Source organism: Stigmatopora argus, chromosome 11 (assembly GCF_051989625.1).
Source record: "Stigmatopora argus isolate UIUO_Sarg chromosome 11, RoL_Sarg_1.0, whole genome shotgun sequence".
Classification (NCBI taxonomy): Eukaryota; Metazoa; Chordata; class Actinopteri; order Syngnathiformes; family Syngnathidae; genus Stigmatopora; species Stigmatopora argus.
In genome coordinates, this window is record NC_135397.1 from 1611059 (window position 1) to 1627165 (window position 16107).

The 16107-nt window shown below is 39.3% G+C and overlaps 1 protein-coding gene across 2 annotated transcripts in view; it reads right to left on the reverse strand.

Moving 5' to 3' along the window:
* The window catches only part of arid5b (AT-rich interaction domain 5B), a 79344-nt gene extending 68661 nt beyond the window's left edge, over positions 1 to 10683 (reverse strand). Inside the window, exons 1-2 of one of the 2 annotated variants that reach the window (XM_077612600.1) lie at positions 10122 to 10683; positions 9541 to 9798 (exon numbers count right to left, since the gene is read on the reverse strand). In XM_077612600.1, coding sequence (XP_077468726.1) covers positions 9541 to 9798; positions 10122 to 10142 — 279 coding nt within the window. In that variant the 5' untranslated portion in view covers positions 10143 to 10683. The remainder of the gene's footprint in view (positions 1 to 9540; positions 9799 to 10121) is intronic. The other variant, XM_077612601.1, reaches the window with a different exon arrangement.
* Between the last annotated feature and the right edge of the window lie 5424 nt (positions 10684 to 16107).

Consider the following 16107-nt stretch of genomic DNA (forward strand, 5'->3'; position numbering starts at 1 on the left):
GAAAAAGAGAAAGGAATGAGGGCCGATAAGAGAAAAGAATAGACGTCGTTAAGTTATGAAAGAAAGTCAAGTTGTTATTCCCGCTGGCGTGTCAACAAAAAAAGAAGCGCTAGTGTAAAGGTACGCGCGCCGGCTATTTGGGACTTGGGTAATATGGGCAAATATTTGTCAAAAAACACTTGCGGTGGATGACCTCGTTGTGCAAATGTTGACGCAAACATGACAAAACAACCGACCGTTTTAACATCTGTCATCGGAAAGGAGTAACTGGATAACAAATGCGTCATCATCATGCTAGTAATCATCACATTTTTCTTCGGAAGAGTACAAACAAATCTTGGTGGAAAATTTTACATTTGTTTTACAGATATGCCGACTCGTGAATTTAAATGTATCATTTTAAAAATTGTCTATTTTGCTAAAATTCCAGGATTGATACAGTCTCATAAAAGACAATATTTTATATATATTTATTCTTGTCCAATTGAAACATTGATGAGCTAGTATTATGACATTGTACTTATTTTTTTTTATTTATCTCTGACGTCGTTTTTGTGGTTTCCTGTGTTTATAAATTAAATATTCTCATAGCACTAATGTTTTAATTCCCAAAAAAATCTAAAAAATCATAGTTTTCTACTAATGTGTTGTTTTATCATTTTGTTATCAATTTTTTTCTCGTCAACTTTCATTTTCAGACAAAACTGCGATAAACTGATTTTTTTTTAATTTTCAAGAACTTGACAAAAAATTAAAAAATAAACATGTACGCCTAATTTATTAAATTGTTACACTTTTTTAATTTTGGAAAATGCTATCTACACTCCAGTGCGACTTATATATATTTTTTTCCATTTGTACCCATTTTGTCTAGTGTGAATTATACTCAAAAAAATAATAATAATACAGTAAATATTTTTTCTTTGTGAAACTACTATAATTCTAAAAACTTGTGTATTTTTCAGGATATTACAATGTGATTTTTATACAAGTCTGACTAGTAACATAGCATTACATGCTAACATGCAATGATAGTTTTTTAAGATGGCGCTAATAGCGAGCGCTGTTTTTTTCTTAACCATCTGGATTTAACGCGGGTAGCCTTTGAAAGATGACCTTTAACCCCGTGTGACAGAAGCAAAAAAAAAAAAATACAGCAACTGCTCAGTAGGTCACAAGTTGGCCAAAAAAGAACAAGCGTCCAAACACAACAAAACCCAAAAGGTAAACAAACATGTATGAAATGATATCACAGAGCAAATGTATGTCATCCATTTGGGGCGACTCGCTTTCATAAAAAGTGGAATTGTTTTTAAGCAAAGGAAACAAACGTCAAAATCGAGGTTGGTGCTTTCAATTTTTGACATAACGGGCATCCTATTTTGTGATTTATGACCGTGACTACGAGCCAATCGAAAACAGGCCAGAAAAGCGAGACTGCGTTTTCGTAAAGCGTCGCAATTACGGTGCTCGTTAAAAAGTAGCGCACTTCCTTTGAGATGAAATGTTATCAAATGGTGGGGGTGGGCGGGCGCTAATGGGAGATGGCGTCAGGTTACGGATTTACACGGCGGCGAGCGACTCGGCGGCCATTAATCAGCCCCCCGCGAGGACGCTAAAAATGTCACTGACAGCCTTACATTTTCCCACACGTCGTACTGAGGAAAAGAAAAAAATATGTCACGTTTCATGAGTTTTTTCTCATTCCTATAGCTACTTATTTCCCAGAAACTGACTTTATTTTGGATTTGTTGTTTGGTAATATGATGTTTTATTTTGCTCCGAATATTTTGCTATGTGATTTCACTTGTATTGTGAAAAGTTAATAAAATTTTAGGATTTTATTTGACCTTTTTCAGTAAGCTGAAACGACGGCTTTGAATATTTTAATTTGTTGTTGTTGTATGACGACTTGGTGATTTTTCTACCAGCACTTTGAAAAATAAAAGGGGACCGGTAAACATTTTCAGCTCAATTTATACATTTTTTTCTCAATTTTAGATTACAAATTGGGGGAAAAACCTAAATATTGGTGGGTTTTTTTTTAGATTTTTTTTTTAATTATTTGAATCTTTTTTAGGAAGTAAAAGCCCCTGCAAGAAATTGAAGCATTGGATTTATGCAGGAAGATGTAGCGTCCCATAAGACTAGGCATTCATTTAACAGGGCTGGGCAAACTAAAAAAAAGGGCAAAAGTGAGTGCTTTGGTTTCAACCTCCAAAGAGGAAAGCTTGCCACAATACTAGTGTCCTGCAAGTGCAATCAGTGGATTGCCATCAGGTGCTTCTCGTAGCCCAGCCCCCGTTGATTCAACTTTTTCACCTATGTATGTGCCTTTGTCACCTTTGCAAAGCCACCCTTGCCTGGTATAAACTGTCAAGAGCCAGTTCAAGGCTTTTTTTTTTGACCTATTTCAAACATGGGCCATCAAAGTGCAAACTTTTGACCATTTTGACTCATTTAAGAGCAACTTTTATGAATGATATTTCACCCATTTCATTTATACGCAGCTGTGTATGATGACAATAAAGGCTTTTGATTTGATAACGGCATAGCATCCCATAAGACTAGGCTTTCATTACAAACTATTGCACAAAATGTAGCTTTTCATAAAGAGGACGCCTTGCCACAATACTAGTATGTCACAAGTGCAATCAGTGGATTGGCGTCAGGTGCTTCTCGTAGCCCAACCCCCGTTACTTCAACTGAGTTCGAGTCAGCTCGGTCTGTGCTGGATGTCTTGGAACAAGTGTCAAAGTGGCGGCCCGGGGGCCAAATCTGGCCCGTCATATCATTTTGTGCGGCCCGGGAAAGTAAGTGATGAGTGCCGACTTTCTGTTTTAGGATCAAATTAAAATGAAGAGTATAGATGTATATTAAATTTCCTGATTTTCCCCCATTTAAATCAATAATTGTATTTTTTTAATCCATTTTTTCTGTGTTTTAGTTCAAAAATCATTTTGTAGAATCTAAAAATATATAAAAAAGGTCAAATAAACATTGTTTTAGATCTATAAAAAACTGAATATTCAGTATTCATAAAAAAATTATTAAATATTAAAACATCAAAAATATTCTCAATATATCTCCAATCTTCATTTGAATTCCCTCAAAAAACTGCCAACTTCAAAACCATCTATTTTTATTTTATTTCGCATCTTTACTTTTCCCTTAATCGCCGCCCCCTCAACCACCGAATCTGACTAACGACAGCTTCCAATTGGCTAAAAGGTCAATCCCTTGCCTTGTTTACATTTTCCCACCGTGGCCAATTTATTTTGGCGTGGCGCCGTTTTTTTGGCAAAGTCAAGCGAGCGCGCGGAATGTGCTCACTCGCTCGGCGAAGGTCGTCGAGGCTTGTCGGGACCGGTCGGCTTGTGTCGCAACGTACAGTAACGAAGGCTTATTTTCCGGAAGCACTTGAACGCATCACGCCCACACGGGCCAGAAAAAAAATGCTTTTCAAAGGGAGATGCCATGTGATGCAAGCGACTGCATAATTCATGCAAAGCGAGGAGGAGGAGGAGGAGGAGGAGGAGGAGGAGGAAATTGCTTTTTGGCGTCCTATCTTTTATTTTTTTTGCCCTGTCACCATTTTTTTCTCATAGATTTCTTTGGTCAAAATGGATTGACTTGACAAGTTAGTTTACCCAAAACGGACGGAAATATAAATCACGCTTAATAAGCCCGACGCGCAAATCAGAGAAAATATGCGTTGCTATTTCTGCTTTTCTGTGAGAGATGATGATAAGGAAGGAAATGGAATTTAACAAAGACAAAAGCACTTCATTATTCACATTAATTGTCCATTTTTTTTCCTGAAACTGCAAATTGATTAGTCATACTCATTTAAATAACCGCTTTTTTTCTGTACTATATTTTATGATTGTGCATGACTTTATCCTAATATTGTAGTTTTAGCATTTTCCCAGAATAGAAAGAGAATTCAGTAAAATCACAATCTTAAAAAAGTCATTTTTTTAAATGACTACTATCGTACCGGTAATTTACGTAAGAGTTTCCTTTCTCCTCAATATGACATTTTGTCAATATAATAATAACTGTGCCTTGAGTTGGAGTATTTTATATTAATTCCCCGAACAGTATAACCACATTCCTGTCATTGTCTGACATCTTTGCCCTCATAAAATAAAAGTATTTATTCTCAAAACCTTTTTTGTGACATTGCGACTTCTTTCTCACATGGAAAATATATTTCTTATTTTTTTAAATTATTGTATAATAGTTTGGCTTAATCATATGACATTATTCTCACTATAATACTCATATTGTGAATCCCCCACAACTTTATTTTTGTCAAATTTTTTTCACTTCTTCCCAAAATGTCCCTCACCTACTTTCCATAGTCGGCACCCCCGCGACCCTCGTGAGGATTAACCTCACAGAAAATGAATATCCCTAAAATCCTCTCATTTTTTAATTCATGCAGTTCAATCAATAATTGCTTGATGCAGGGGTATCAGACCCGGGTTGGTTCGCGGGCCGCTTTAACGTCAACTCGATTTCATGTGGGCCGGACCATTTTAGATATAATATTTAGATTTTTTTTTTATAAATGGATTAAAAGAACTGGACTAAAAGGCCTGAATATTCCGTTTTTATAGATCTAAAACAATGTTTATTTTAGCTTTTTTTATATATATTTTTAGATTTTACAAAATGATTTTTGAACTAAAAAGACATAAAAATTGATTAAAAAATTCTAATTATTGATTTAAAAGGGGGAAAATCAGTTAATTAAATATACATCTATACTCTTCATTTTAATTTGATCCTAAAACAGAAAGTCGGCACTCATAATTGACTTTCCCGGGCCACACAAAATGATGCGGCGGGCCAGATTTGGCCCCCGGGCCGCCAATTTGACACATGTGGCTTAATGAATGTATTCAATTTTTTTTAAATGGATCATGTCATTATACAGTTTCAGTTAAATTAAAATAAGACAAAATTTAAATAATAAATGAACTCCCTAAACGTTTTGGCTATGATTAGCAATCCCAACACTGGCCGGTTTTATTTAAAAAAATGAAAAATAAAAATAAAAAAGATTTATTCACATTGTCCAGCGAATATCTCTCAATTTTTCCCGTTATTAGACTATTGTTCCACTAGCGCGAACTTAAAATAACCGCCTTGACACGTCGTAATAGCATTGTGCTGACATTTAAACTATGGGAAAGATGATTTCCATTCTTCCCTTTGGGGGCGGGGGCGTGAAAATTGGACCTTTATGCTTCCAGTGTAGCCAATGGGGAGGGGCGGCCCAGATATATTGCGCAAGCTGGCCTTTAAGTGATTCCTAAATAATGGCCGTGTGTTTAAGGGCAATATTAAGAGAGGAGAAATGAGAAGTCGGGGGTGGTCTTCTGCTGGAGATGAGACCCGGGGGCCGCTAATAGGCGTCGGAGTGACAAAGATGATGGCTTGTGTAAGCTGCGGCGGGCGGGGGCCATAAATAGCCGTGTTTCTCATGAAAGGGAAACGTGATAGGCGCTCGCTCTTATTACTCAAGAGGAAAGAATGTAAGTAAACCTTGAGCGGAAGACTTCGAGTACAAACACGGCTTTCTTTGTGGCACGCTCGCACACATCAACGGGCATCGGAGAATCGACCAATAAAGAGCCACGAGGAGGGAGGGAGGAATGTGCATGCAAAAAAAAGTGCTTTCTTTTTAAGGCTTTTAAGATGTCGTTGAGTCAAAATAAAAAGCTACGACAATGTATGTTTCGGTGGTTGGGGGCGTGGGAGGATGTCCCAGTTTGGGGTTAGGGGGGTTACCGCATCATTTTTGGGTGACCCACTAAAAAAAAAATCAAACATATTTTCTTCTTTATACTATTTACTAGCTATGCTATGGTTGGAGAGCTCCAGCTAAATTATTATTATTTATTTTTTAAATAATCAAATCCAGGAATGGATGAACCCATCTGTCCAAACATGGTCGCTTTTCCTATTGTTTGTTTTTTTAGAGATAATTATTCAATGGTTCAGTCCCCAAGTTGTTTGTTTTGTCCACATCATTATGCAATGGTTCAGTCCCCAAGTCATTGGTTATGGTTATGAGTTATTTGCCTATTAAAAGTATCGGAAACTTCCAACTTTTGGATGTTTAAGGGCAATATTGAGTGGCGATAGTTTGAATTAATTGTTGAATAAAATTGCTTCCTCTAAAAAGCTTAGCAAATTTTTCGCTTACTTCAAGTTCACCATTTGATCAGTTAAAAAAAATAAACATTTGGTAAATGAACATTAATATTATTGATTGATATTATTGTTTATTAGAGACCGATACAATTCAGTATTCTTCAGTATAAATTCCAAATAAAGGATTACTTACATTTGCTTTTGCTACATTTATTTTATTTTTTTAATTGGGGTGGTTGTGATAATGTCAATACTATTTTTTATCTAATGACAATGCAATAAATTTTGCATGTATAGGTAAATAAATAGGCGATGGAACATGATTAAAGGCTAGTTTTAGGTCGCTTAATAGCAATATAGGGGAATATAAAAATTCCAGGGCGGCGCGGTGGGGTGAGTGGTTAGCGGTTAGCGCGACGGGGTCACAGCTCTAGTGTCCTGGGTTCAAATCCAGGTTGGTCCACCTGTGTGGAGTTTGCATGATCTCTAATGACCCTAATGAGGATAAAGCGGTTCAGAAAATGAGATGAGATAATAATCCCAACTTGATTGATGGGGTGTATGCTAACTCAAGCACGACGCTGATTTTGTTTATTCCTTGAAACCATTTCAGAAAAACTACAACTATAATAGCGGGCCTCTTGGCTTGTGGCACACAATCAATCAAACACCAACCTTCTCATACACAAGTGAAAAGTTGGCCACTAAAAGAAGCATCAATCCAGAGGGCCCAAAATACACCGTTAAAATCCAACGTCTCGATTTACGACGGTCCCGACAGACAATGACAACGTTCGATGACGCCGGCCAGCCAATGAAACGACACAAGTATATATCTCCTATATGACAAGGGTTCCATTCCTGAATAGAATAGAGTTAGTTGTCTATCCTCAAACAGCTGTCAAGTGAATATAGCATTTGAACTAGCATCATAACACCATGTCACGTTTGTTTGCTTTTAAGTCATCTGCATAAGATACTCTTTGCAATGCACTATATCCTCCTTTTTTTATTGTACAAACAAGCCAGACTTTGGACATTTCTCACAGTCTATTAGGATGAAAGTCTGCAGTAAAAGCCAGAGTGGAGAAAAACTAAATCCTATTTAATGTCTGCATGATTTCTTTACTTACAATCGGATTTTTTTCAAGCGATGTTTCGCCAATACTGAGCAATATTTGTAGCAGAGTATTTTTTTTAAACGCAACCAATATATGACAAATGTTTTTTTGTAGTAATCTCATAGCCTGGATGGTACCCACTCAACAAATGCTATGTTTACAAGTATTACATAATGCTCCATTACTATGATGAGTTTCTAAAGAGCCATGGTCCCAGCCAGTGGACATGTTTGCCTATTGGTGGTATTATTTACAGCAGTTAAAAAGCACAACGTTACAACTGGGTCAAATCGGATCCAATCAGTCCAATACTGTGTGACACTCCAAAACTAGCTGCATCGAGTACCGCTACTGACACGGACTATCAACGCTAGTTACAACAGTAAGAAGGTTGCTGATCTGTTTACTTAGTTTTATTGTTGTACATGGAAATATGGTCATAAATAACATTAACGTGTGGTCACTGTAGAACAGGGGTGTCAGATTCGGGTTGGTTCGTGGGCCGCTTTAACGTCAACCCGATTTCATGTGGGCCGGACCATTTTAGATATAATATTTAGATTTTTTTTTTTATAAATGGATTAAAAGAACTGGATTAAAAGTCCTGAATATTCAGTTTTTTATAGATCTAAAACAATGTTTATTTTAGCTTTTTTTAAATATATTTTTAGATTTTACAAAATGATTTTTGAACTAAAAACACAGAAAAAATGGATTAAAAAATTACAATTATTGATTTAAAAGGGGGGAAAATCAGGAAATTTAATATACATCTATACTCTTCATTTTAATTTGATCCTAAAACAGAAAGACGGCACTCATGATTTACTTTCCCGGGCCACACAAAATGATGCGGCGGGCCAGATTTGGCCCCCGAGCCGCCACTTTGACACATGTGCTGTAGAAAGTGTTCATTTTAAAGCAACTCCGATTCATCTATCACCCCCAATAGCACACTAAAACTTAACAATTTTGCATATTTGTACGGCTTTACAGTCAAATGATCCCAATCATCACTGACATCATGACAAAAATGAGTTAGTGTACGACATATTTGTTCCAACATAACTGGTTCGACGTTACGAACCTAACGGTCCGTACATACAGCGCATCGTTAAACGTACATGGAAAATAGACATTAAAGTCGTTGATTTACGACATGTCACATACAAAAGAAGCGTAACAAATCACGACCCGTCCCGACATACGAGTCGATCCAAAAATAAGTATCCATACGTGGCTAATACGACCCCCCCCCACCAGCATCCATCTGCAGACCACGCATGACATTCACATCTATTGTGCAATTTCCGCCAGATGAACGTCCCCAAAATGTGTTCTGCGTGCTTATCGAGCGACACGGAGGATTTATTCCCACGGCAAGTGCACACGCTGCACAATGGCGAGGAAAAAAAACGGCAAAGCAAACACCGCGAAGCCAACTAATTAATGCACTAAATATGCCAGGGATAGAAATGGAGGGGGGCTGCAGGGGGGAGGGGCCAGGGGACGCAATTAACTCGTTGGCTGCCTTTGATAGGAGGAGTTATACTTTCAAAACAGACTGTTATTATTATTATTTTAATTAATTCGATTTACAAAAACTTTGGCATGTTTTCACCTCAAAAGATACTGTGTAATTTTTTTTTAATTCGATTTACAAAAACTTTGGCATGTTTTCACCTCAAAACAGACTGTATTTATTTTTTTATTTATTTTTTTAAATTTGATTTACAAAAACTTTGGCATGTTTTCACCTCAAAACAGACTGTACTTTTTTTTTTAAATTCGATTTACAAAAACTGGCATGTTTTCACCTCAAAACAGACTGTTTTTTCTTTTAAGATTGTGTAATTTTTTATTTATTTATTTTTAATTCGATTTACAAAAACTGGAATGTTTTCACCTCAAAACAGACTTTTTTTTTATTTTATTTTTAATTCGATTGACAAAAACTGGCATGTTTTCACCTCAAAACAGACTAATTTTTATTTTATTTTTAATTCGATTAACAAAAACTGGCATGTTTTCACCTCTACAACCGAAAGCTCAGTCAACAAATCAAGCACTTAATGACAAACAGCTGCCGTCTCTTCCCGGTCGAATTAGATGGGACGTTTACTCACGTAAACAGCAATAAAACGTCAACAAACATTGCGAGGAGGACGAGCTAGGCAAAAACGATTGGACGTCTAAGCACGTCAACCTCAGAGAATGAGTTTTAAAAAGCCGTATATTGGCGCAACCTTACCTCTCCGTGGGAGACGTCGCGTCCCTGGGGAGTGTCCTCGGGTAGGAAATAAAGTTTGGAACTGGACAAAAGTTGCCTACTCGTCCTCTCCTCCCAGAGGAGCTGCAACTCGGCGACACAGATGGGCTCGTCCGGTTTGCAGCGTACCAAGAAAAAGTCCCCCAGCGACAGAATCCGAGCCTCGGCGTCCCGGCTGGCGAATTTAAAGGCTTTGTAGAATACATAATGTCCGTGTAAGCCGCAAGACGAGCCCACCCACTGAAGAAAGAAAAGACACAACAATTAATAATAATAAAAAGACATTAAGAAAGGCAAGACAAACCGAAGAGCGTGTAAACAAACGTGTCCCTCTCGCTCATGTGTTTGGTTTGCCCCGCATGCTAAGCTATTAATAGCCGTTGAACGGCGACGTTTTGGACGCGGATGCAAACCGACGCCGAACGGACGATAAATGTCAAAGTTTTGGCGGCGGTAAGGCGTTTAAGGACGCCGAACGACCTCGCGGAGGGGTGAGGCGGGGGGTGAACGTTAAAAGCGGGGTAGGGGGAAAAGGGAGAAGGGCTCCGCGGCGGCTTTTTTACCTTGAGTGAGTTCGGCTCCATCGCGACGTTATGAATTGATTAAACTCAACACGCTCTCCAAACTTGCTGGCTTGAAAGGATCGCCGCAGGTCCTGGAAGGTACACAAAGCCAGGGACTTCAAAGTCTCCCTCTTTTCCATTCAAACGCTCCTTCAAAATGCCTCCTTTGCAACCATTCGGGCGTGTATCCATCCCATTTGGAAGTTCGATTCCTCACATGCTGCTATTGAGCGAGTTTTGCTCAATTTCGAGGCTGGCTATTACCGCAACTGCTGCAGAAGCCGCAATATTGGGCTAAAATATAAAGATGTTGTTGAGATATGGTAATAAGTCCGAGATGAGGCGTTTTTGGAGGAGACGCTGCGACTCCATGCGATGTGTCTGCTTCCAAAAGCTCAAATGACGTCGGCTGCACGCGTTTTTTCTAGTGAGATAGTGTATGTGCCTTCCAGGACTTGAGTAAAGAGAGTGAGTATGAAAGGCCATTTCTCACATAATGACACACAGAGGCAAGCAAGCTGTGGATGCCGACAAGAAACAATGTTACATGAAAGTTAATAGGCCCGTCAAATGGTTCCTCTAAAGAAATGAGAGACTTGTGATCTTCCGCCTTTTCTTCGCTTTTCCCCCAATAACAGCCAGTTTGGAACTATTGTCCTTCAAGGAAAATAAACAGCTTTATAGTTGCAGCAATTGCTGTCTCAATCACAAAACCATAACAATGTTTTTTTGAGTCGACTAGTAAAATGCTCTCATCGTAAAATCCTGCCCAAACAATTTATACTCACTTTCTATAGCAGACTATTATTGTCTCATTCTCCGCCATTGACAGCAATCGACGTCCAATTCATTTCAGAGTCAAAACTGACGCCGGTGATGAGCTAGTCATGTGATTTTTTTCTTTTTATTTTGATATTTGAGTTTTAATATCCGTCTAAATTATGATGAGCAGCGTAAACGCTTCCGCTTTAATCAGTTTTACAGTACTATGACGAAATGGGGTAATGCTGCACTACTTAATGTGTCCACAGCACGGCGCTGTTTCCCCACAAATCATGGACTTACCTCCACGTGCACGCGCGAGCACGCGCGCGTACAAACGTGCACGCAGGCCACCGGCAATGTGAATTATGCAACACAGTTGCTTTTTTTCGAGCTCTTTGACATAACTTGCAGGGCTGCATCTGACACATATAAACTGACAAATAGCATGTTTGGTATAAATATAACAATTTCTTGAATCACAGCTGTTCTTCCTTGACCTTTTAACATCCAACATTTTTTTTTCGCACCCTAACCAACGATAACCCGTATTTAAGATTCCTGTGTGATAAAATAGATCATCGTTGGAACACATTTCCCCAAATAATAGTAAAAAAAAAGACCAGAAAATTTGTATTTTGGGGGGGCGGGGCATTTTATTGACATTTAGCCAGGATGGTTAAAAGTGATTCCGGCAATTAGGCTAATAACGTGTTATTTCCCATTAGCGGTGGAACATGACTGCCGTAAAATATACGAGACAACCGCGTGGCTATCCCCACCGTGCGACCGATCCGACGGCGTTTAATGTCATCTCTTGATTTCCCTCATTGCCACAGCGGTGGCTGAATCAATGAGTCTTCATTGTTAATAGTGTCCCGCATAAAAGCCATAAAAGCCCCCTCCCCCACTTCAATGGACGGCATCGCTCCAGCTGTTATCGCCGGAGTTTTTCTCCACGTCAGCCGTCGAAAATCTCCGTGCGGATATTGACGAGAACGTGCGCCTGGGGGTCTTTTTTATGGGGGGGGGGGGCTGTCTGGGAATTTTGGATGGGGAAAGGGGAGCTTTCATTCTTGCCAAGCGAATGAGAAAGTAGCGGCCTTTAAATGCAACCACACGTGGGACACTTTCCTCAGGCTCATCCAGGGCTAACGAGCTGGCTTTTTATTGGGTGGTTTTATTTGGAGATGTTTGGAGTTTGTTCTTTTAAAAAGGAGCGTAAAAAGATTTGCGAGACGGACAACTCAAACGTTTTATGCATTTGTAGTTAATGTTAGTTGTAGTTTTAGTGAATGATTGTGTTCCGACGACACCAAAGCAACTGAAAAGACAATTAGATAACGACGGTCGTCCCATATTGACCGATTATTAGGGTCGCAGGGGTGCTGGAGGCTAGCCCGGCCAACTACAGGCTGTGGGAAGAGACACCCTAAATCATATGTGTCAAAATGGCGGATCGGGGTCAAATCTGGTCCGCCGTATCATTTTGTGTGGCCCGGGAAAGTAAATGATGAGTGCCAACTTTTTGTTTTAGGATCAAATTAAAATGAAGAGTATAGATGTATATTAAATGTCCTGATTTTTCCCCCTTTTAAATCAATAATTGTCATTTTTTAATCCATTTTTTCTGTGCTTTTAGTTCAAAAATCATTTTTTAAAATCTAAAAATATATATAAAAAAAGCTAAAATAAACATTGTTTTAGATATATAAAAAACTGATATTTTCAGGGATTTTAATCCATTTATAAAAAAAAAAATCTAAATATTATATGTAAAATGGTCCGGCCCACATGAAATCAAGTTGACGTTAAAGCGGCCCGCGAACCAACCCGAGTCTGACACCCTTGCCCTAAATTGAGTCGCCAATTTAACTAGCTAGCCTAGCGTGCATGTTTCGGGGATGTGGGAGGAAATCAGTACTCTGAGAAAACCCACACAGACACGGGTAGAACGCACAAACTTCTCACAAGAACCCTCGATCTCAGAACTGCGAGATGGATTCTTCCACCGTGCCGCCCAAAAAGTCGCTAAGTAACGTTAGCACAATGAGCTAGAATAAAACCGCGATTTGCCAGTTCAACCAGCTAGCCTTGTGTGCATGTTTCGGAGAGTTGGGGATAATAAGTACCCGGAGAAAACCCACACAGACACGGGAAGAACGCACAAACTTCTCACAGGAACCCTCGATCTCAGAAATGCGAGTTGAATTCTTTCACCGTAGCGCCCAAGAAGTCGCTAAGTAACGTTAGCACAATTAGCATGATAGACGTGTCTATCGGAAAAGCTTCGCAATAAAATTCAGACAGACGCTGGTTCCAAGTTGGAAATAATTTAGCTAGCATCGTGGCGTTGCCTTCCGATATGCTACAATAAATCCGCTATGCTATACGAACTCAAGCTGATGGTATCCAGAAATGGAAGTGACTAATTTTAGCTTGTTTGACTCATTAGAAGACGCCGTTCCATTTCTCCAGCACGGGAAATCCAATTAGACGAGCGAGAGGAGCCGCTTTTAATCAGCGCCCAAGTTGCGTCCCCGCAACTGGGCCGCACCGCTTTATTTGCCGACCTCCTGCCGGGCACGGCGGCGAACCCACGCACCTCCCCGGCCGCATCAAAAAAGATGACGAGCCGTAAAGTGTGTCTTCTGCTCCACTAAACAGAAGCCCGGCTCCAGCCCGGCCCGGTTTGATGCATAATTTACGGCGCGATCTGACCTCAATCACGGCACGTTGTCATGCGAGCGGGAGGGGAAAGGCAAATATCCTCTCCGCGGCTGCCATGACAATGAGCGACACGGGGCGTGCGCGCGCACGCTAGCGATTCACACGCGTCAATTTGCATCACGTGACGCGCTTGACTTTTATTGGGGGCAAACGTCTCCGTGCGCAGAAAAAGAGGAAAAGGGAACAAAGGTGAGAGGAAAAGTGGGTCAACGCCGATAAGAACGTTACAATTACTAAATGGATAAACGCACTAGCTAGGGCTCCGCTTTTAAAAACACTTTTGGAATATCATAACACTGATTTAAAGGTCAAAGGTGCTGTGAAATGATGAGGATGACAAAAATCTAAATAATTAAATTGGCGTTCAAATCTGGCTGTTTTTTTTCTTTACAATTTGTTAGTTTTTCCACCCAAAACAGGGCATTAAGGCACATGTGTCAAATTGGCGGCCCGGGGGCCAAATCTGGTCCGCCGCATCATTTTGTGTGGCCCGGGAAAGTGAATCATGAGTGCCGACTTTCTGTTTTAGGATCAAATTAAAATGAAGGGTATAGATAAATATTATATTTCCTGATTGTCCCCCTTTTAAATCAATAATTGTCATTTTTTAATCAATTTTTTGTGTTTTTAGTTCAAAAATCATTTTGTAAAATCTAAAAATCTATATAAAAAAGCTAAAATAAACATTGTTTTAGATCTACAAAAAACGGAATATTCAAGGCTTTTAATTCAGCTCTTTTAATCCATTTATTAAAAAAATCTAAATATTATATCTATAATGGTCCGGCCCACGTGAAATCAAGTTGATATTAAAGTGGCCCGCGAACCAACCTGAATCTGACACCCCTGCATTAAGGAACACCCACATTTTTTAGCTATTCTGGTTGTGACATCACAACCCCATCTAGCTTTCTACCGCTGCGCTAGCTAATAAAAGGGTATCATGGCAACAAGAGGTTAGCGTGGGCTAGCGTGGGTAGCGTGCTAGCAGGTTGCAAATTAAGGTTAATGTAATGACTTGCGTGTAAACAGCAGCTTATTCTCGATATCTTTGTAAAACAATGGCTATTACATAACACGTAAGGGCGGATAATCTGGGATATTCACATTTTATTAGCCCAGGAAGTACTAAATTCAATTTAAAGTGAAAAAAAATCACTGATTTTATGTCAATTTCAGTGAGTGTATATTTTATCCAAGGTTTGATGGTGTGGTTCTGGTTCAATTCCCACTCGGTGGTGGTGTGATTGGGATGTCCAATCCATTTTGACTGGGAGTAGAAAGGCTTAATGACCTGATTATTTCTCCGTTCGTTTGCTCGTGGGATTTGTTTTGTTTCTGTTTTGCTGCGGCGGCAAGTACGCTTTAGCTTCGCTTGATGTCGAGAAATAGCTGAGCGCGGTGAGAAAAGTGCAAACCGCAAACAAACGAAGCCGTCTCGCTCCCACCGCCATCTGCATATAGTTACATTTAATATCTCCCCATCGGAGGCGAGGATTACACGCATGAATAATGGATTTATGTCAATCTTTGATTGTGTTTAAGGGTCATTTTCACATAATTCAGCAAATAACGGTAAAGACACTTTCAGAAAATGAATAATTTACAAAATGCAATTCAAGCATTCTGATTATCTCTAATTAGCAACACTAGCACTGCCTGGAAATATCTTAGCTGGAACTTTAATGAAAACATAATTAATTAAAATTGTTCTGTATGCTTTGCGGTCCCGGGCTTGCGTCTTTCTCCTGCCAGCTTTCTTTTGTGTTGATGGTTGCGATGGTCCTGGTTGTGGTTCACCAAATTCATCAGCATCTGGGCTAGGTGGGGGAGTGCTTGGCAGATCCTCTTCCAGTTGTTGGAATTTCTTGCTCCTTTGCTTTCGTTGGTTGAGCTTCCATTTTCTTCTCAGTTGCCTTTGCTCCCTCTCTGAAAGCTTGTGAATATTTGGAATCTTTCCTTGTGCCTTTCTTTTCTGATATCGTTCCCTTTCTTTCTCTAAATATTTGTGATAGGCTCCAGGGTCATTTTTATAACGGTAAAGACAAAATTTATTAACGGTAAAGACACAACATTCCACCTCAGCCTTTGACATTGGTAGATGGTATTTCTTGGCACTCAGTAAATGATAGTGTTCTGCATGCATACACCATGCCCAGTTCATTAAAAAGCAAAGTAATTATGTTCACCAAGTTTTTAGGACATCGGTAAAGACATGGAATTGTTACGACATTTCACAGGTATGGTCCTTACCTTGGTTTTAGTTTCATTCTCATGGCTTCTGCTTAGCTGGCGTTGACAATATGGCTGACAACATCCTGGTACTTCTCCCACACCAGCCACCTGGTGTATTTACTGTGAATTTTTTGGTGTATTTCTCATGTGATAACGGTAAAGACACACTAACTGATATGAAAGGTACATCAGTAAAACTGTTTGCAGTTGCAATTCTTTTGCATTTTTCTCAAAGACAACTTGAGTGAAAATACTATTG